General features: G+C 39.3%; 2 protein-coding genes across 2 annotated transcripts; both read left to right on the forward strand.

The window, feature by feature from the left end:
• Positions 1 to 7,406: 7,406 nt before the first annotated feature.
• LOC122668370 (S-protein homolog 29-like) lies at positions 7,407 to 7,844 on the forward strand. Its single transcript, XM_043864950.1, has one exon. It carries the CDS (start codon positions 7,407 to 7,409, stop codon positions 7,842 to 7,844), a length of 438 nt encoding a protein of 145 aa, XP_043720885.1.
• Positions 7,845 to 19,017: 11,173 nt separating this feature from the next.
• Positions 19,018 to 19,464, forward strand: LOC122668371 (S-protein homolog 29-like). Its single transcript, XM_043864951.1, has one exon. It carries the CDS (start codon positions 19,018 to 19,020, stop codon positions 19,462 to 19,464), a length of 447 nt encoding a protein of 148 aa, XP_043720886.1.
• The last annotated feature ends 1,552 nt before the right edge of the window (positions 19,465 to 21,016 follow it).

A 21,016-nucleotide genomic window follows, 5' to 3' on the forward strand; every position in this document is an offset into this window, starting at 1 on the left:
TGTGTTTGGGCACAAAGGCCACGTGCCACATGCGATCATGTAGCGTTCTTTCTCCCAAAAAAAATTAATCACAAGGTGTTAAAAGAGCATTCTTTTAGAAAAAAAATCTTTTTTATCATATAGTTTTATGTTGTTAAGTTATGATGTCAGCCAGTTAAATAATAATTGGGTAAATTACACGTCACCTCCTGATTTTCAAACGAAACTCAGATCACCCCTTGGTTTTTGAAAAAACTCAAATCAACCCCTGGTTTAGACCCCAATATGACAAATTAGTCCCTACCGTTACTTTTATGCGGGTAAATTACACGTCACCCCTGGTTTTCAAACGAAACTCAGATCACCCCTTGGTTTTTGAAAAAACTCAAATCACCCCCTCTACAATAATAGTGTTAGTCTACTATTAGTTATTGGTGTGAAATGACTATTTTACCCCTGTACTAAAACATTAGAATTAAATTTATAATACTACCCTTCCTTCATCTTCAACATTGGTCAAGAGTAGTTTAGGGGTTTAAATTTATTTAACTGGTTGACATCATCACTTAACAGCATAAAATTAACGGTAGGGACTAATTTGTCATATTTGGGTGTAAACCAGGGGTGATTTGAGTTTTTTCAAAAACCAGGGCGTGATCTGAGTTTCGTTTGAAAACCAAGGGGTGACATGTAATTTACCCTTAATTAAAACTATTGAGGATGAAGAACTCAAAGAACACCCAACTACTTCTCTTCCTCGAGCTTGTGATTGTCATCGCATTGCCCTTATTATCTGACCTGCACCATCACGCGTACTTATGCTTCCTTACAACGATCTTGAAAGCTTCTCTTAGGGTTTGTAGTAATGGGTCAGTGGTGGCGACTGGTAAAATCCATATTTACATCATCAACGACCTGGGTCCCGGTCCAACAAATGGTCTAGACATCCATTGCAAATCCAAAAATGACGATCTTGGCCTCCATAAACTTTGGTCTGGCCAAGAGTTCACCTGGAGTTTAATTTGGTCCAAACATCTTTGATTCAACCCTCTTCTGGTGCAATTTTTATTGGGGGAACAACCAGCACGGCGGTTACCAAGTCTATATCGTGCTGCGTCGCTGGACGGAACATTTTGAAGAGAATATTTTTACCAGTAGAGAAAGGATGGTTTATACAGAACCTTTAGTAGACAAGGATCCTATACCAAGCTCCCCGATTGGCCAATGCCTTAATTATTTGCCATGCCTAATTATAAATTAATTCCTTTTTTTTTTTTTTTCCTTTTATTCGAATTAAGGTTGCTTCAATAAGCTGAGTAGGGTATCTCAGTTGGATCACATGTCTTGGAAACTCACTCTACTATCAATCTTATGTGTAATTTTGATAAAATAAAAAAAATAAAGGTTCTTAATTTTCATCCTTATGATGCTAATAAATGGTGTTTTTGAATCTTTTTGTCCTTCATGCCTGAGAATCTATTATTAATGTGTTTGGGCGCAGTCTGCGCTCCGGACACAGAGAACATTTGACCAATAAATATATATATATAAGCAAATTGCTAATATTCATTCAAGATGGATGGATGGATGGTTGTAACATCTTGTAATCCATCAATGGATTACAAATTGCTATTCATTCGTTCGCACTAATATACCCCACAAAAAGGTAAATAGAAAAAAAAAAAAATCACAAGGCATTAAAGAGCTTTTTTTTTTTTTTTTTTTTTGAGATAAAAAGAGGAATTTTCTTATTGACAGTTTGACACCTATTAAGGTGCCAAATAATTTGTACTTTAATTTTTTTCTCTTAGAATTTAACATATTTTTTTTGCAATGATGGTAAATCTTATCATTTCAAATGTGTATTCTAAAAGTATGCAAGTCAATGACACATTTTTATATGATATAATGATAAGTTATTTTCAGATTATATTTGAAACTTCTATTTATCACTGGCTTAAAATAACTTTCTAGAATAAAACAAAGGAAAATCAAAAAGGTGTCAAGTTCTATGCAACACATGCATAGGCGTCATTTAGATAATAGTCCTTTTTTTTTTCCCGGCTAGAGGGTTGGCAATGAATATATTAAAAACGAAAGTACAAAATTAACGTTGAAGTATACCCAAACAAGATTAAAAACTACAAGAAGATCTGGATCCACTATCGACGTTGCAATGAGCAAAGAGACAAATCTCAAAAACCATAAAAGCTAATAGAAACGAAATCTTGGATGCTCATAAGCATCGCAAAGTCTCATAACTCACTGACGATGGGAGATTTGTTTGGAAAAAATAAAAAACTTTGAGTAGTTGCACTTTTAGCGAAAGAGCTCTCTGCAATCAAATTTGCTTCTCTATAACAATGAGTTATCTTCCAAGAAATTGAAGACATCTATGGGGATGAGATAATGCTATTATTGAATGAGTGACCTAAGGAGTGGAATTATTTTGAATGCAAGAGACCACTGAGATGGAATTGGTTTCAATCCACAACTTCTAGAACCACCAAGATCCTTCGCTTTGAGAAGACCATATATATATAAAGCAAGGCAGAGACCTCAGCAATAAAATTTGTACACACCCTCAAGAAATTATGTACCAAAGCACCATAATATTGTTGGGAGAATGTTCTCTGTGTCGTAGCGCAGGCTGTGCCCAGGCACATGGGCAGCCTGTGCAGGGGGGCAGTGTGGTCATTATGCTCACCCCCATGTGTCTAGGCGCAGCCTGCGTTGCACGCGGCACAGAAAACAGCGCCCCGATATTCTTTTTCTTTCATGATATCGGAGTATATCGCCAGCACCTGCCAAACCAGGATTTCCAAAAGAGCATTTGCCAATATTCAATTCAATCAAATCCATGGTCAATTTACAGGAGAAGACCTCCATTATATTTGGGGCTGGAGGGTGTGGGGGAGATTATACAAATAATACCCAAGTGTTTAGATACTTTGAGGTCCACAACAGTTTTTGTTGAGCAATTCTTCATGAGAGAGGTTGCGTCGACTAAGTCCTTTTCAAAAAGTCTTGAAGCTAATACATTGAACTTTGATTACCGTCAAGGTAGAGGTGATCAATACTCTACTTACCATAGAATTTAAAGAGGTAGTACAAGAAATCTCATTTTTGGCAACGGTTTTTATCTGTTAAATTGTCAGTTGGAAGCTTCTGATGCATGAGTCTCCTCCCAAGTACGTAACAAATGTCTAGGCTGAAGAAAATTAGCTTGAATTGATAACAAAACCTAATTTCAGACAAAGAATATCCTAATATGTTAAAGTGTGTCTCGAATTCTTGGACCCGTTTCGAAGAATGATCACTCCGACAATTTTGGCGGCGACCCGAATGGAACTTCTTCTGAGATCTGTGATGGTAGCGGTGTCGGCCCAAGCTTGGAGCCAATCACTGATCTCGTTGAGTGTGCGGGGGCTTCGTCCATGCGGTATGATTCGACCTGACCCGATAGTTCGACCCGGATTCGATGGAGAAGCATTTAGGTTCTTTACCCGCTTTGTTGTAAAGCGTGAGAATTTTTGGGTTTTCGATTTAGGGTATCTGGGAGAAAGCAGCTGCGCCGTTTTGGGTGTTCTTGAGGGATCTCCATTGTAACTTTATCCGATTTACATAGTGAAACAGCTTTGCCTTCGCCCGTGGATGTAGCACAACATACTGGTGTGTGAACCACGTTAAATTTCTGTGTCATCTTGCTCTGTTTTTGTTTCTTTTCGAGTATTGGTTGGCATTTTGCTCTAACATAATCCCTAGCTAATATGTTGGTATATCGTTCAAGTAGGTTGTTGTAACCAACCTGGAGATCATTATCCTTAATACCTCTTTAAGTTAGGGCAATGGGTGTCATTTAAGAACACCACCTGGTGATCAGTGAGCGATCACCAACATTTGAAAATTAAAACCATGACCAGGATGAGGAACTCGAAGAACACTCTTCAAGTTCCGTTCAGGTAGGTTGTCGTAATCAACTTGGAGATCATTATCCTTAATACCTCTTTAAGTTAGGGCAATGGGTGTCATTTAAGAACACCACCTGCTGATCATTGATCGATCATCAACATTTGAAAATTAAAACCATGACCAGGATGAGGAACTCAAAGAACACTCTTCTTCTGCTTCTGATCTTCTAGCTTGTTTTTCCTTTTTTTTTTTTTTTTTTTTTTTTTTTGGATATGTAAATCACTTTATTGAGGAGAGAAAAAAATATATATAGACAGATACAAAAGAACCCTACCGAGGTTGGGGTTGAGAACCCCAAGACTCAGAGGGCTCCGACACCCAAAGCTAAAAGCATAAACAAACAAAAGAGATAAAACCCAAGCAAATTGAAGGAAATACAAGGTCAACCCACAACTTCCTTACGATTCCTAGCTTCTCTCAACCCATATCGGATGCACTCCCCATTTATGAACTAGAAAGAGATTTCTGGCAGATTTAACTCCTTTAGGAATATCTTCCAGCTTTTTGTCATCGCATTGCTCTCATTGTCTGAAAGTAAAATTGCTATAAATGCGAAACTCCATGTGTACATCATTAACGACTTGGGTCCCAGTCTAAGAAATGGTCTAGACATCCAGTGTAGATCGAAAGACGACGATCTTGGTCTGCATAAACTTTGGTATGGCCAAGAGTACACTTGGGATTTCCATGAAAACTTCTGGCAAACAACGCAGTTCTCGTGCGATTTTGACTGTGTGAATCAGATCAATTACGTGCATGGCAGTTACCCAGTTTTTGATTCCTCGACCCTGCCTCAATTATTTTATCCGGTAGAGTTTTTTTACATGAATGGATCATCTGCACGTACCAACAGGTGAACGTACATCTCAAAGCCAATCATATTATAATTTTGTTTCTATAAAAACTGCTCCTCCCCTTGTAAATGGCAAAAAATGGACACGTGATTGGCTCTCACATGTTTGTTCACTTGTTGGTACATCCAGAGCAACCGAACACTTTTTTTACCAGGTAAGAAAGGATGGTTTATACCACAGCAATGTTAGAGAAGGACCCTATAACAAGGTCAAAGATTGGGTAAAGCTTTAACTTTTGACAGATTAAAAGTTAGTTCTTCTTTATTATTCGAAACTAACTTTAAAAAGGGGAGTTTTACCCAAAAAAAAAAAAACTTTAAAAAGGAGGAGGAGGAGGGTATCTCAATTGGATCACATGTTTGGGAAACTGTACTATCTTACGTGTAATTTGATCATCGGAAACTGTACTATCTTACGTGTAATTTGATCACCAAGTTCATAATTTTTTTCATCCTTTGATACTTGTTAATGGTGTTCTTGAATTTTACCACAAAAAAAAATGGTGTTCTTGAAAAAGGAAAATGTTCTCTGTGGGGGGAGGTGCACGCCATACCTAGACACAGTGGGGGGTGAAATGACTGCCTCGACCCCCATGACAGGCAGAAAGTCCATCCCTAAGATGCCAGTGTGCGTGCTCTCATTGGTTGTCATGCACGCATGGTCCTTGCATTCTCCCATAGAGAACGGTCTCCAAAAAAAAGGATTTTCTTAGTGACATCTATTTTAAGGTGTTAAATAATTTGTACTGTGTTTTTTTGCCTCTATAGTTTCAAGTACTTGTTTGTAATGATGGTAAATCTTATCATTTCAAATTTGTATTATAAATGTTCAAGACAATGTCACATTTTTATAATGACATAATGATAAGTCGTTTTTTAATTATTCTTGAAAATTCAATTTTATTCTTTAATAAAATAAATTTTGAGAATAAAATAAGGGAAAATCAAAATAAGGTATCAAATTCTATCTAACACATGCATAGGTGTCATTTAGATAAATACTCTATTTAAAAAACATGCCATAGTTCTTTTTGCTAAACGTTAAAAAAAAAAAAATTATATAAAAGGAAATTGAGTGCCACATGGTCGGGCAGTGCGCACCGCTCCTGCACCATGACATAGGGGGCGCACGAAATGACTGCCACACCCTCTGGAACCCTGAAAATGACTAGGGTGCCACGATCATTTCATGCACCCCATTGTCAGGGCGCACGGGCGGCATGTCTAGCGCAACCAGTTGGTGGCGTTCTTTCTCTCAAAAATAATATGGAAGTACGAAATTAACATTTAGCATACCTAGACAAGATTACAAATACAAGATTGCGCATGATGGACCAATAGAGATAGGAAGCCTAAATCACAGTTCAAACAAGCTCCAAACAGCCTGCAAAAGAAATGACTTTGCTTTTCCACAACTGAATCCTTTTCTTGAGCTGATCCAGAATATGGAGAGAAAACCTGGAAGAAATTAAAAGAAGCTCAACATAAGTGATCGGTTACTGGCAAATCTCACAACTCAAAATGCCTTTTAACTAATCCTCTACATCAACAAGCAGCCTTAAAATTAAAATCACTGATTTTTGAGAGTTGACTTGAAGCCCAGACATATCCACAAAATGTTGCTAGGCGTCCATAATAGCTTGATAGGAGACAGAGGAGACTCTAGAGAAATGAAGACATTATTAATTAGAATAGATCAAGTGAGTCAAATAAATCTCTTTACATTTAGGCATAGGCTCAAGCAAATTTTGGTTTAAGGTTCCATTACAGGCACCGGCAGAGACCCTCCATCACTAAAGTAAACAGAAGAAGGGAAACGGGGCAGTTCTGCCTAATTCCCCTTCTAGGAGAAAAGTACCCAATAGGCGAGCCATTGACCAAGACTTACGAATGCGGGGAAGACATGCAAGTGTAGATCCACTGAATGAAGATGTTGGGGAGGGGGGGGAATTGCATCAGAGTCAGAATCCTCACAATAATGTTCCATCGAACCGAATCAAACGCCTTCATGACACCTCTTCTGGGGACCTTATCAAAGCCAAGGAAATAAATATCTCTTGGTCGAATTTGGTTTGGTTTTCTCAACACATCCCTAGGCGGATCCAGATCCTCTACGGCCCAGTGCCCGTACCAGTTCAAACGGCAAACTGAACCACATGTGAATTGATCGTCTTACCCTTTCCCAAAAGCCTTGTTCAAGCGAGGGTAATTAAGGTGGTCATTGCATGCGCGATCCAGTCTATGCCGCACAGGCCGCTACGGGCAACTGCGCGGTATACGATCTGAATTGTCCCTAGGCACATGCAGTTTAATCATTTGGCATGCTCTAAACTCTTCCCTCCCTACCCAGGAGTTTCGCTCTCTTATGAGCATGTCCATCCCCAACTATCCTCTTCTGTTGCAAATGTTGATCACGTTTTTTTTTCAACCGCCCATTTTCCAGGGCTGTTTGGACCCTAATCCTACTATGATGGGATACCGTTCTGGCCGGTTGTTGTACGTACCTTAATAATAACCTCTCTTAGCTAGGGAAATGGGGTGTTATTTAAGAAGAACAGGTGGTGATCACTGATCACCATTTGCAAATTAATTAATTAAAAGCATGACGATGAGGAGGAAGTGGAAGAACAACTCCCAATTGCTTCCCGTCCTCCTTGTCATCGCATTAATGGCCTTGTCTTCAATGCCATACACTGTAGATGCCAAACTTCATGTGTACATCATCAACGAACTGGGTCTGTTGGACTTAGACATCCATTGCAAATCCAAAAACGATGATCTTGGGGAGCATAAACTTTATTCTGGCCAAGAGTACACCTGGAGTTTCAATGAAAACATTTTTGGTGGAACGCTATACTGGTGCAACTTTTACTGGGTGAACAACGGGGACAATGTTCATGCCGGTTACCAAGTCTTTGATCAAGCTAAACAGCCCGGATTACCTGCCCAAGACTATTTTTACAAGGTGAGAAAGGATGGCATATACTTCGGCCACATTAGAGATGGACACTTTACAAAGGTCAGCGATTGGTCGACATAGCTTTTTCCAATTAAATGGAGACACAAAATTATAATAAGAAGAAGAAATGGATCGAAAACTCCACAACAAAATCAATGGCCTAATCCTGCGGCCTAGCTAGTGTGGTTAATTGGTGAGCTGTGGTGCGCTTCATGCCCATGCTCATCAAGAAGTCTCGAGTTTGAGTCTCTTGGCTGATACCTTTCCCCCTCCCCTAAAAAAGTCCCCTCCCTATCGCTCCCCTAAAAAAGTAAGTTCTTAATTTTCATCCTTTGATATGCTTGTTAATGTTGTTCTTCAATTAATCTATGTCCTCCATGTCTGAGAAGCTATTAAATATTGTTGGCTTGTTATATATCGTTTTGTTTTACACACGTCTTCCTTAGAGTTCAAGATAGATGGATGATTGTAACATCTTGTAATGCACACTAATTACACATTGCTATCCGTGTGGACTAATACGCGCACATTTTCTCCCTCAAAAAGTTCGCATTCACCACCCAAACACAGTGCCGAACGAATTGACCATTGTATCCTTTGGAATTTCCGCCTTTCAACGAAGGCGAGATGATCATTTAGCATGGCACTGTGTTAGGGCACAAGGGCCACGTGCCACATGCGACTAGGTAGCGTTGTTTCTCCCAATATAAATTAATCACAAGGTGTTAAAAAAGCATTCTTTTAGGAAAAAAGATTTTTTTTTATCAGATAGTTTTATGTTGTTAAGTGATGATGTCAGCCAGTTAAATAATAAATGGGTAAATTACACATCACCTCCGGGTTTTTATACGAAACTCAAATCACCCCTTGGTTTTCGAAAAATCTCAAATCACGCCCTGGTTTACACCCCAATATGACAAATTAGTCCCTACCGTTAGTTTTATGCGGGTAAATTACACGTCACCCCTGGTTTTCAAACGAAACTCAGATCACCCCTTGGTTTTTGAAAAAACTCAAATCACCCCTTGGTTACACCCCAATATGACAAATTAGTCCCTATCGTTAGTTTTATGCGGGTAAATTACACGTCACCCCTGGTTTTCAAACGAAACTCAGATCACCCCTTGGTTTTTGAAAAAACTCAAATCACCCCCTGGTTTACACCCCAATATGACAAATTAGTCCCTACCTTTAGTTTTATGCGGGTAAATTACACGTCACCCCTGGTTTTCAAACAAAACTCAGATCACCCCTTGGTTTTTGAAAAAACTCAAATCACCCCCTGGTTTACACCCCAATATGACAAATTAGTCCCTACCTTTAGTTTTATGCGGGTAAATTACACGTCACCCCTGGTTTTCAAACGAAACTCAAATCACCCCTTGGTTTTTGAAAAAACTCAAATCACCCCCTCTACAGTATTAGTGTTAGTCTACTATTAGTTATTGGTGTGAAATGACTATTTTACCCTTTTACTAAAACATTAGAATTAAATTTATAATACTACCCTTCCTTCATCTTCAACAATGGTCTGGGGTAGTTTAGGGGTTTAAATTTATTTAACTGGCTGACATCATCACTTAACAACATAAAACTAACGATAGGGACTAATTTGTCATATTGGGGTCTAAACCAGGGGTGATTTGAGGTTTTTCAAAAACCAGGGGGTGATCTGAGTTTCGTTTGAAAACCAGGTGGTGACATGTAATTTATCCTTAATTAAAACTATTGAGGATGAAGAACTTGAAGAACACCCAACTACTTCTCATCCTCGAGCTTGTGATTGTCATCGCATTGCCCTTATTGTCTGAAAGTAAACTCTCTTGAGTCTCACTGACCTGCACCATCACGCGTACTTATGCTTCCTTACAACGATCTTGAAAGCTTCTCTCCGGTGAACTTTGCTTGAGATTGAGTTGTAGGTGTGAGGAAGCGGATGAATTTCGGTTTTTTTAGTTATAACGGTAAAATAGTAAATCAACACTAGTCAAGGGTACTTTAGGGATAAAAATTTATTTAATTGGCTGACATCATCACTTAACAGCATAAAACTAACGTCAGGGACTAATTTGTCATATTGGGGTCTAAACCAAGGGGTGATTTTGAGTTTTTTCAAAAAACCAGGGGTGACTTGTAATTTACCGTATTAAATGGTGGTTGAATTCAAAAATATTAACTGGGTAATTTACACATACCACCCCTGAGATTTGACGAAAGGATAATTTTACCCCCCAGTTTTGAAAAATTCTTCGTACCCTCCTGAGGTTTGCAAACAGTAACAAATAAGCCCATTCCATCAGTTCATGACTAACAGTGTTAAAAATAAGAGGTGAACTGACAAAATTACCGTTGCAAAAAAAGAAAAAAAACCTGCAACTCATCTTTCCCAAATCGATTGGGGAAGATGAGTTGCAGGTTTCAAAACCCTTTCAACCCTTAAGGAATTTAGGGTTTCAAATTGGGAAAAAATCCCAAATCAAAACCCTTTTGCGCACCTGAGATACTCACTGCCATTGATTCCTCCCTCAGCAACGCAGGCTCACCAGCCCTGCTATCAACTTCCCCCGCCTTCTCGGCTGCAAAAACCCCCCACCACTACACAACCGGACGACAATGTATCAAAATCGAAGAAGAAGAAGAGGAGGGGATGAACCTACTTGAATGACTTCTCAGATTCTTCTTCTCACCTCCACAAATCCCATCTTCCGCTTTGTGCCGCTGAACCTTCATCGTATTCAAACCTGTCGGAAGAACACAATTGCAAAATAAACCTACAATTTTCATTCGTAAAAATCCAAATTAATTTTTGGATAAAAAATGAAATAATAAAATAATGGGTTTGTGAAATCAAGGCAGGATTTTTATTTATTTTTTTTACCGATTCTGGCGAGACGATTGACCCAACGAGGAATCGGTTTCGCCGTCAATCTGAGGCAAGCGTCGTTGCAGAAGTGATTACAATTCTTGATTATGAGATTGTAAGTGTTGCCTATGTATTCTTCCGCCAGCTTCCCCATCAATGCTCGAACCTCTTTTGGACCTAAATCTGTTCTCCCAATTAGGATCGATTTCCTAAAAGTGAATCCAAGGCATTGCTTCGGTTCACCTTCGAAGATTCTCATAGTTGGAAAATCATGCGCCCCAAATGCATATTCCACTTCATGAACTAAACACACAAAAATCAAAACTGAAACTTTTAAACCCACTAGATCTAAATTAGACAGGGGAAAAATAACCCAAAAAAAACCCATGAAGTGGAGGTGAGAAGAAGAATCTGAGAAGTCATTCAAGTAGGTTCGTCCCCTCCTCTTCTCCTTCTTCGATTCTGATACATCGTCTTCCGGTTCTGTAATCAAAAGTGATAATATTTCTCTCGCCTGGAGTATCTCAGGTGCGCAAATCCTAAATTCCTTAAGGGTTGAAAGGGTTTGAAACCTGCAACTCATCTTCCCCAATCGATTTGGGGAAGATGAGTTGCGTGTTTTTTTTTTTTTTTTGCAAGGGTAATTTTGTCAGTTCACCTCTTATTTTTAACACTGTTAGTCATGAACTGGCGGAATGGGCTTAGTTGTTACTGTTTGCAAATCTCAGAGGGGTACGCAAAATTTTTCAAAATGTACTGGGGAGTAAAATTATCCTTTCGTCAAACCTCATGGGTGGTATGTGGTAATTACCCATATTAATTTTAGACAAAGAATAACCTAATCCTTGCTGCTATGATGTGATACCGTTCACGTAGGTTGTTGTAACCAGCCTGGTGATCGGTATCCTTAATACCTCTCTGATTAATCGATCACCACCATTTTTTCAAATTAATTAAAAGTATTGAAGATGAAGAAGTCGAAGAACACCCAAGTGCAGCTTCTCATCGTCGAGCTTCTTGTAATTGTTGTAATGGCATTGCGGCCCTTATTGTCTGAAGGTAAAATCCATATTTACATCATCAACGACTTAGGTCCCAGTACAACAAATGGTCTAGACATCCATTGCAAATCCAAAAATGACGATCTTGGCCTCCATAAACTTTGGTATGGCCAAAAGTTCACCTGGAGTTTTAGTCCAAACATCTTTGATTCAACCCTCTTCTGGTGCAATTTTTACTGGGAGAACAACCAGCATGGCTGTTACCAAGTCTATCGTTCCGCGTCGATGAACGGAGCTCATCCAAGAGAGTACTTTTACCAGCTGAGAAAGGATGGTTTATACAGAACCTTTAGTAGACAAGGGTCCTATACCAAGCTCCCCGATTGGCCAATGCCTTAATTATTTCCCATGCCTAATTATAAATTAATTACTTTTTTTTTTTTTAACCTTTTATTCGAATTAAGGTTGCTTCAATAAGGTGAGTAGGGTATCTCAGTTGGATGACTTGGATCACATGTCTTGGAAACTCACTCTACTATCGATCTTATGTGTAATTTGATAAAATAAAAGAAAAAAGTTCTTAATTTTCATCCTTTGATGCTAATAAATGGTGTTCTTGAATCTTTTTGTCCTCCATGCCTGAGAAGCTATTATTAATGTTGGTTTTCTATGGTTTATTTTTACACCCTTTCTTTCTTATTTTTTAGTGAATAATCAATATATTCAACAAGGTCTAAGGAAAATAAGGGGCCCCTTACAATAGAAGCCGGGGAAAGTAAAATGCCCCTTACAATAGAACCCACTCCAACAATGGGTCAAGTCGGTTCGGCCTATCTCAATAAATAGTAGCAAGCCACGTCGGCCCTTGTATTTCTTGATCCCCATCAATGATCGACCCGATAATTAATTAAACCCACAATCGTTGCAATTTGGGAAATTCCTAACAATCTCCCACTTGGGCTAGATTAATTATAAGGTCATCATTATCAGATGTGGCCATGGAATCTCAATACAACAATAATGCTACTAAACCTTGATCCAGTTAGCAAATATATCGATGTTGAGCAACAGCAGAAAATATACCTCAACATACGGCACATCACTTTCTGTCAGCTACAAACAAAGATCTACTTACTAAAATGAAATGCCTTTAGATGATTCTGTACAAGGAATGTCGTACACGTCTGTGATCACATAAATATCGTCATCATTCCTTGTAGGTCCTCGAACGTATCATGAGCATCGTACGACTCATGGATTACCTTTGAACATCGTCATATTCATTGGTAATCGAACGACTTGGTTTATCATCAATCGAACATCCATGGCTAAAAATAGCCGAACAACATGGCTCGTTGCCAATTGAACATCCTTAGACCAAAAGGCCCTCAACACATCAATCATATGCATGCATGCAAATGTTATTCATCACATCGAGCAGAAGCATTATAATCGAAATGAAACATATATTAAGTCCTCCCACTCAACAAGCATATCAACGTAATAAGAAGGACTCTCAATCCACAAACAAATCAATCATGTAAAGAAGTACTCCCACTGACTAAGAGAATCGAGCAAGCTAAATCGATCAAGTTTGAAATAAAGATCCAAACCACACATCTCGGTACAAAGTAATCAAAAATCGTCAAGCTGAACCGATTACTTCTTTTGTTCTCAGTCAAGTTACCATTCTCAAGATTCTTTCTCTTTCTTGTGCATAGTTAGATATCAATTTCTTCAAGGGTATAGTCATAGTTTGTTAAGTGCATCAATTTATTTAATATATTTTTTGGGATTTTTAATTCGCTCATTCATTCTTTTCATTATTCCTTGTTTTATTTCAGTGTTTGGCTCTATCATTCCATATTATTGATGCATTTTCAATCCATGTCACTGAAGTAGCTTCCATCAAATGCCTCAAAGCCAGTTATACCCTATAGGTTACAAATTGCTTTTAAAACAATCTTTCATCGTTACAATTCTTATTGATGGATTATTCGTTCATAATTCGTTATGTTCGTTGGTTAACCGTCAGTTACTATAATTATTCACTTATTATTTCATCTACCATAATAAGTTATCGTTCGTCAACAGCATAATTTTTATCAACATATAGAAACAAAACATCACAACATTAAAGGTTTCTATATCGCACAAATCAACATGGTACATATCATCATAAAATCAGTGGTTCTAAACATTTATCATCAATACACCAAGTACATGTATGCATACAATCAAGATGATAAATATCAATCAACACTACTTCTTTACAATACTGCATTCTTGCCCTTTCGGGTCAAAGGTACACGTCTTTATCGTACTGCAAATACCGCCAGATAGCAACAACTTTCGAAAATCTCCCTCTACCTTTGGGTGATAGAGAAGCCCCTAGGTTATGCACCTCAATTTCATAATGATTTATCGCACTGCAAATACCGCTAGATGTCGATGACTTTCAGAAATTTTCCTCCACCTTTGGACGGTAAGAAAACCCCTAGGCCACGCATCCCAAATTCTTTGAGTATATTATCTTTGGATGGACACACTGCCTTCTGTGAAGAGATCATTAATTTTCAGAAATCCCAGCACCTTTGGGTAACTGGAACCCTTAGACCACTATCCTTCTAATCCATGTGCATATCACCTCGTCAATCTTTGGTAACATCGTCTTTGAGCTAATGTCACCTATTCCGCTGCCTTGACAGAACCATAAAAGGATTCAATGGGCCACTTTGGTGGATCACCATTTTATCCTCTCATAATTCCTCAACCAGATATGCAGCAATATATGTGGAAGTAAACGCATCGATCGTCCATAATGTGTTGTGACATGCACATTCATGGTCCAAGCGGCAATAGTCAACCCAAAATAGTCCAAATATGCTCAAAGCAGCATAATCGTCCAAAATAGGTCCCTGGAAGTATTAAACGTCCAAAACCAGGTACTAGTGGGTAGGTCTTGAAATTACGAACAAAATAAGACCAACCGAAGTCCAATCGGACGCTCCATTCGCCCATACGTCACTCGAAGGTGACACAATCATCATTAACAGGTCCCATAAAATCAACAAAATATTCGAACAGGATACCCAAAACGTTGGCCTTGAAAAATACAAGTAAAATGGGGCATCCTAGGCCAGAATCCAATCAAAAAGGAGTTCCAAAACAGGAAAACAGCTTCTGGAACAATTAAAAATGTTATAAAACAGTCGATTCTGTTCTCAAAACAACTGGAAAATTAAAAATGCCAAAACTCTAATCTATGTTTATCCAAGGTATGCCAAATTGCATATCAAAACGAAGAGCACAAAAAAACAAATACACCAGAAAAAACCGGGTCTCTAAATTCATCCAAACGAACCCACACGGTCCATTTGAAATTTTCTGGTCATTTTTTCCTCTTTTTTTTTTTTTTTTTTAAAAGTCGAACCAAATCGAACCAAAGAAAGCGAATCAAACTGGACCGAACCCGGTTCACCTGAACCGGCCCGCCAGTCCACCCAACCGGGCCATCGGGTTAAGAATCTGGGTCTAAAATGGGCCAATAATCGGGTCTCAGGTCAGGTCTGACCGGGTGAAGCTTGACCCCCCAAGCAACCGCTGACGTCCGATGACGTCATAATCGTTACGAGTTTTTGTTTTTTGTTTTTTAAAACAAGTGCCGCCGGCGTGTGGATCTCACTCGTGACTTCGGCCGGTGGTAACGATCCACATGTCGTCGTGATCGTCTCTCTGAGCCCTTTGCACCCATACAAAAATATTCGACTTTCGCCTGTGGAAAAATCTGGCAGCGGTGAAAATGTACGATTTTGCCAAAAATCCCTATTTCCACCGTCAAAACTCGATCCTAGTTCTTAATCAATCGATCCTAGGTCTGTATGGTCGACTCTGATACCACTTGTTAGAACACGCAAGGGTTTTGTCAAACCCGAATCCGTCCCCATACAGATTTCTAGAATACGATTGAATCAAAATAAACAGGGAAAGCAAAGTGTACCTGGCACCCACCTGTGTTGATGAAGAACAGATAAGATCGCCTCCAATAGCTGCAATAATCCGTCAGATAATGAATGCAATCCGCGATGGGGATCTTCTGCCGTCTCCTAGACTCTCCCACAACTCCCTTTCGTGTGGAGAAAAGAGAAAAGAGAATAGTGACTGCAGGGACCCCTCATCAGTAGTATTTATAATACTCCCCAAACCCTAACCCACTTCCACAATGGGCCAAGCCGGTCCGGTCCATCTCAATAAATAGTAGCAAGCCACATCAGCCCTTGTATTTCTTGATCCCTATCAATGATCGACCCGATAATTAATTAAGCCCACAATCGTCGCAATTTGAGAAAGTCCTAACATTCCTAGCTTCTCTCAACCCATATCAGATGCACTCCCCATTTATGAACTAGATAGAGATTTGTGGCAAATTTCACTCCTTTAAGAATATCTTCCAGCTGTTTGTCATTGCATTGCTCTCATTGTCTGAAGGTAAAATTGCTATAAATGCGAAACTCCATGTGTACGTCATTAATGACTTGGGTCCCGGTCTAAGAAATGGTCTAGATAGGCATCTAGTGTAGATCGAAAGACGACGATCTTGGGCTGCATAAACTTTGGTATGGCCAAGAGTACACTTGGGATTTCCATGAAAACTTCTGGCAAGCAACACAGTTCTCGTGCGACTTTGACTGTGTGAATCAGATCAATTACGTGCATGGCAGTTACCCAGTCTTTGATTCCTCGACCCTGCCCCAATTAGTTTATCCGGCAGAGTTTTTTTAAGTGAATGGATCTTTTGCCCGTACCAACAGGTGAACGTACATCTTAGAGCCAATCATATTTTAATTTTGTTTCCATAAAAACCCCTCCTCCCCTTGTAAATGGCAAAAATAGGACAGGTGGTTGGCTCTCACATGTTTGTTCACCTATTGGTACGTCCAGAGCAACTGAACTCTTTTTTTACCAAGGGAGAAAGGATGGTTTACACCACAGCAATGTTAGAGAAGGACCCTATAACAAGGTCAAAGATTGGGTAAAACTTTAATTTTTGACAGATTAAAAGTTAGTTCTTCTTTAAAATTTGAAGCTAACTTTAGAAAGGGGAGTTTTACCAAAAAAAAGAAAAAAAAAACTTCAAAAAGGAGGAGGGGGGTATCTCAATTAGATCACATGTCCGGGAAACTCTACTATCTTGTGTAATTTTATCACTAAGTTCTTAATTTTTTTCATCTTTTGATACTTGTTAATGGTGTTCTTGAATTTTACCACCCAAAAAAATGGTGTTCTTGAAAAAGGAAAATGTTCTCAGAGGGGGGGGGGGTAGGTGCACGCCATTCCCTGACACAATGGGGGGTGAAATGACTGCCCCGACCCCCATGAAAGGCGGAAAGTCCGTCCCCTGAAATGCCAATGAGGGTGCTCTCATTGGTTGTCATGCACGCATGGTCCTTGTGTTCTCCCATAGAGAACGGTCTCCAAAAAAAGAATTTTCTTAGTGACATCTATTTTAAGGTGTTAAATAATTTGAAATATTTTTTTTTTGGCTTTTATAGTTTCACTACTTTCTTGTAATGATGGTAAATCTTATAATTTCAAATTTGTATTATAAATGTGCAAAACGATGTCACATTTTTATAATGACATAATGATAAGTCATTTTTTAATTATTCTTGAAAATTCTATTTTATTCTTTACTAAAATAACTTTTGAGAATAAAACAAGGGGAAATCAAAATAAGGTATCAATTCTATATAACACATGCGTGGGTATCATTTAGATAAATACTCTATTTAAAAAAAATATCATAGTTCTTTTTGCTAAACATAAAAAAAGTATTATATAAAAGGAAGTTGAACGCCACCCGGTCGTACAGCACACACCGCCCCTGCACCCTAACATAGGGGTGCATGAGATGACTGCCACACCCCCTGGAACCCAGAAAATGACCAGGGTGCGACAATCATTTCATGCACCCCTTTGTCAGGGCGCACGGACGGCGTGTCTAGCGCAACTAGTTGGTGGCGTTCTTTCTCTCAAAAATAAAATGGAAGTACAAAGTTAACATTTAGCATACCTAGACAAGATTACAAATACAAGATTGTGCATGATGGACTCAATAGAGATAGGAAGCCTAAATCACAGCTCGAACAAGTTCCAAACAGCCTGCAAAAGAAATGACTTTGCTTTTCCACAACTGATGCCTTTTTTTGAGCCGATCCAGAATATGGAGAGAAAACCTGGAAGAAATCAAAGGAAGCTCAAGATAAGTGATCGGTTACTGGCCAATCTCACAACTCAAAATGCCTTTTAACTAATCCTCAACATCAACTAGCAGCCTTAAAATGAAAATCATTGATTTTTAACATATCCATTAAAAATTGCAAGGCGTCCATAATAGCTTGACAGGTGACAGAGGAGACTTTAGAGAAATGAAGACTTTATTAGAATAGATCAAGTGAGTCAAATTAATCTCTTTGCATTTAAGCATAGGCTCCAGCAAATTTTGGTCAAGCTTCCATTACAGGCACCGGAAGAGACCCTCCATCACTAAAGTAAACTGAAGAAGGGAAAGGGGGCAGCTCTGCTTGATTCCCCTTCTAGGGGAGAAGTACCCGGTCAACAGGCGAGCCATTGACCAGGACTTCCGAATGCTGGGAAGACATACAAGTGTAGATCCACTGAATGAAGGTGTGTGTGGGGGGGGGGGGGGGGGATTGCATCAGAGTCAGAATCCTCACAATAAAGTTCCATCGAACCGAATCAAACGCCTTCTTGACACCCCTTCTGAGGACCTTATCAAAGCCAAGGAAATAAATATCCCTTGGTCGAATTTGGTATGGTTTTCTCAACACATCCCTAGGTGGATCCAGATCCTCTTTGGCACGCTGTCCGTAGCAGCCTGAGCGGTGCAAACTGAGCTGTGTGTGCAATGATCGTCTTACTCCTGCCCAAAAGCCTTGCCCAAGCAAGGGTAAAGCGATCATTGCGTACGCGGCCCAGTCTGGGCCGCACAGGCCGCTACGGGCAGCTGTGCTGTAGACGATCTGAATTGTCCCTAGGCACAGTTTAAGCATTTGGCGTGCTCTAAACTCTTCCCTCCCTATATATATACCCAGGAGTTTCGCTCTCTTACGAACATATCCATCCCCAACTATTGCTTGTGTTGCAAATGTTGATCACTATTTTTTTTTAACCGCCCATTTTCCAGGGCTGTTTGGGCCAGGGAGTAAATTAAGGATATCCTAATCCTACTATGATGGGATACCGTTGTCCTTAATAATAGCCTCTCTAATTAGGTAGGGAAATGGGAAATGGGAAATGGGAAATAGGGTGTTATTTAAGAAGAGTTAACCGCTGGTGATCGATCAACATTTGCAAATTAATTAAAACGATGACGATGAGGAGGAACTGGAAGAACAGCACCCAGTTGCTTCCCGTCCTCCTTGTCATCGCATTAATGGCCTTGTCTTCAATGCCATACACTGTAGATGCCAAACTCCATGTGTACATCATCAACGACCTGGATCCGGGGTTGGACTTAGACATCCATTGCAAATCCAAAAACAATGATCTTGGGGACCATAAACTTTCTTATGGCCAAGAGTACACCTGGAGTTTCAATCAAAACCTTTTTGGTGGAACGCTCTTCTGGTGCAACTTTTACTGGGTGAACAACGGGGTCAATCTTCAAGCCGGTTACCGAGTCTTTGATCAACATAAACAGCCCTCAATATTTGGCGATGACTATTTTTACAAGGTGAGAAAGGATGGCATATACACCAGCATCACAGTAGATGATACCTTTACTAAGGTCAGCGATTGGGAGAAATACAATTAAATGGAGACACAAAATAATAATAAGAAGAAATGGATCGAAAACTCCACAACAAAATCAATGGCCTAATCCTGCGGCCTATCTAGTGTGGTTAATTGGTGAGCTCTGGTGCGCTTCATGCCCATGCTCATCAGGAAGTCTCGAGTTTAAGTCTCTTGGCTGGTACCTTTCAAAAAGTAAGTTTTTAGTTTTCATCCTTTGATGCTTGTTAATATTGTTCTTCAATTAATCTATGTCCTCCATGTCTGACAAGCTATTAAATATTGTTGGCTTGTTATATATGGTTTTGTTTTACACACATCTCCCTTTGAGTTCAAGATAGATGGATGATTGTAACATCTTGTAATCCACACTATTTACACATTGCTATCCGTACGTGTGCACTAATACACGCAAATGTTCTCCCTCAAAAAGTTCGCATTCACCACCCAAACACAGTGCCGAACGAATTGACCATTGTATCCTCAGGAATTTCCGTCTTTCAATGAGGGCGAGATGATCATTTAGCATGGCACTGTGTTTGGGCACAAAGGCCACGTGCCACATGCGACCATGTAGTGTTCTTTCTCCCAAAAAAAATTAATCACAGGGTGTTAAAAGAGCATTCTTTTAGAAAAAAAATCTTTTTTATCATATAGTTTTATGTTGTTAAGTTATGATGTCAGCCAGTTAAATAATAATTGGGTAAATTACACGTCACCTCCTGATTTTCAAACGAAAGTCAGATCACCCCTTGGTTTTTGAAAAAACTCAAATCAACCCCTGGTTTAGACCCCAATATGACAAATTAGTCCCTACCGTTACTTTTATGCGGGTAAATTACACGTCACCCCTGGTTTTCAAACGAAACTCAGATCACCCTTTGGTTTTTGAAAAAACTCAAATCACCCCCTCTTCAATAATAGTGTTAGTCTACTGTTAGTTATTGCTGTGAAATGACTATTTTACCCTTGTACTAAAACATTAGAATTAAATTTATAATACTACCCTTCCTTCATCTTCAACATTGGTCAAGAGTAGTTTAGGGGTTTAAATTTATTTAATTGGCTGACATCATCACTTAACAGCATAAAATTAACGGTAGGGACTAATTTGTCATATTTGGGTGTAAACCATGGGTGATTTGAGTTTTTTCAAAAACCAGGGTGTGATCTGAGTTTCGTTTGAAAACCAAGAGGTGACATGTAATTTACCCTTAATTAAAACTATTGAGGATGAAGAACTCAAAGAACACCCAACTACTTCTCATCCTCGAGCTTGTGATTGTCATCGCATTGCCCTTATTGTCTGACCTGCACCATCACGCGTACTTATGCTTCCTTACAACGATCTTGAAAGCTTCTCTTAGGGTTTGTAGTAATGGGTCAGTGGTGGCGACTGGTAAAATCCATATTTACATCATCAACGACCTGGGTCCCGGTCCAACAAATGGTCTAGACATCCATTGCAAATCCAAAAATGATGATCTTGGCCTCCATAAACTTTGGTCTGGCCAAGAGTTCACCTGGAGTTTAATTTGGTCCAAACATCTTTGATTCAATCCTCTTCTGGTGCA

This window comes from Telopea speciosissima, chromosome 7 (assembly GCF_018873765.1).
Source record: "Telopea speciosissima isolate NSW1024214 ecotype Mountain lineage chromosome 7, Tspe_v1, whole genome shotgun sequence".
NCBI classification, from domain to species: Eukaryota; Viridiplantae; Streptophyta; class Magnoliopsida; order Proteales; family Proteaceae; genus Telopea; species Telopea speciosissima.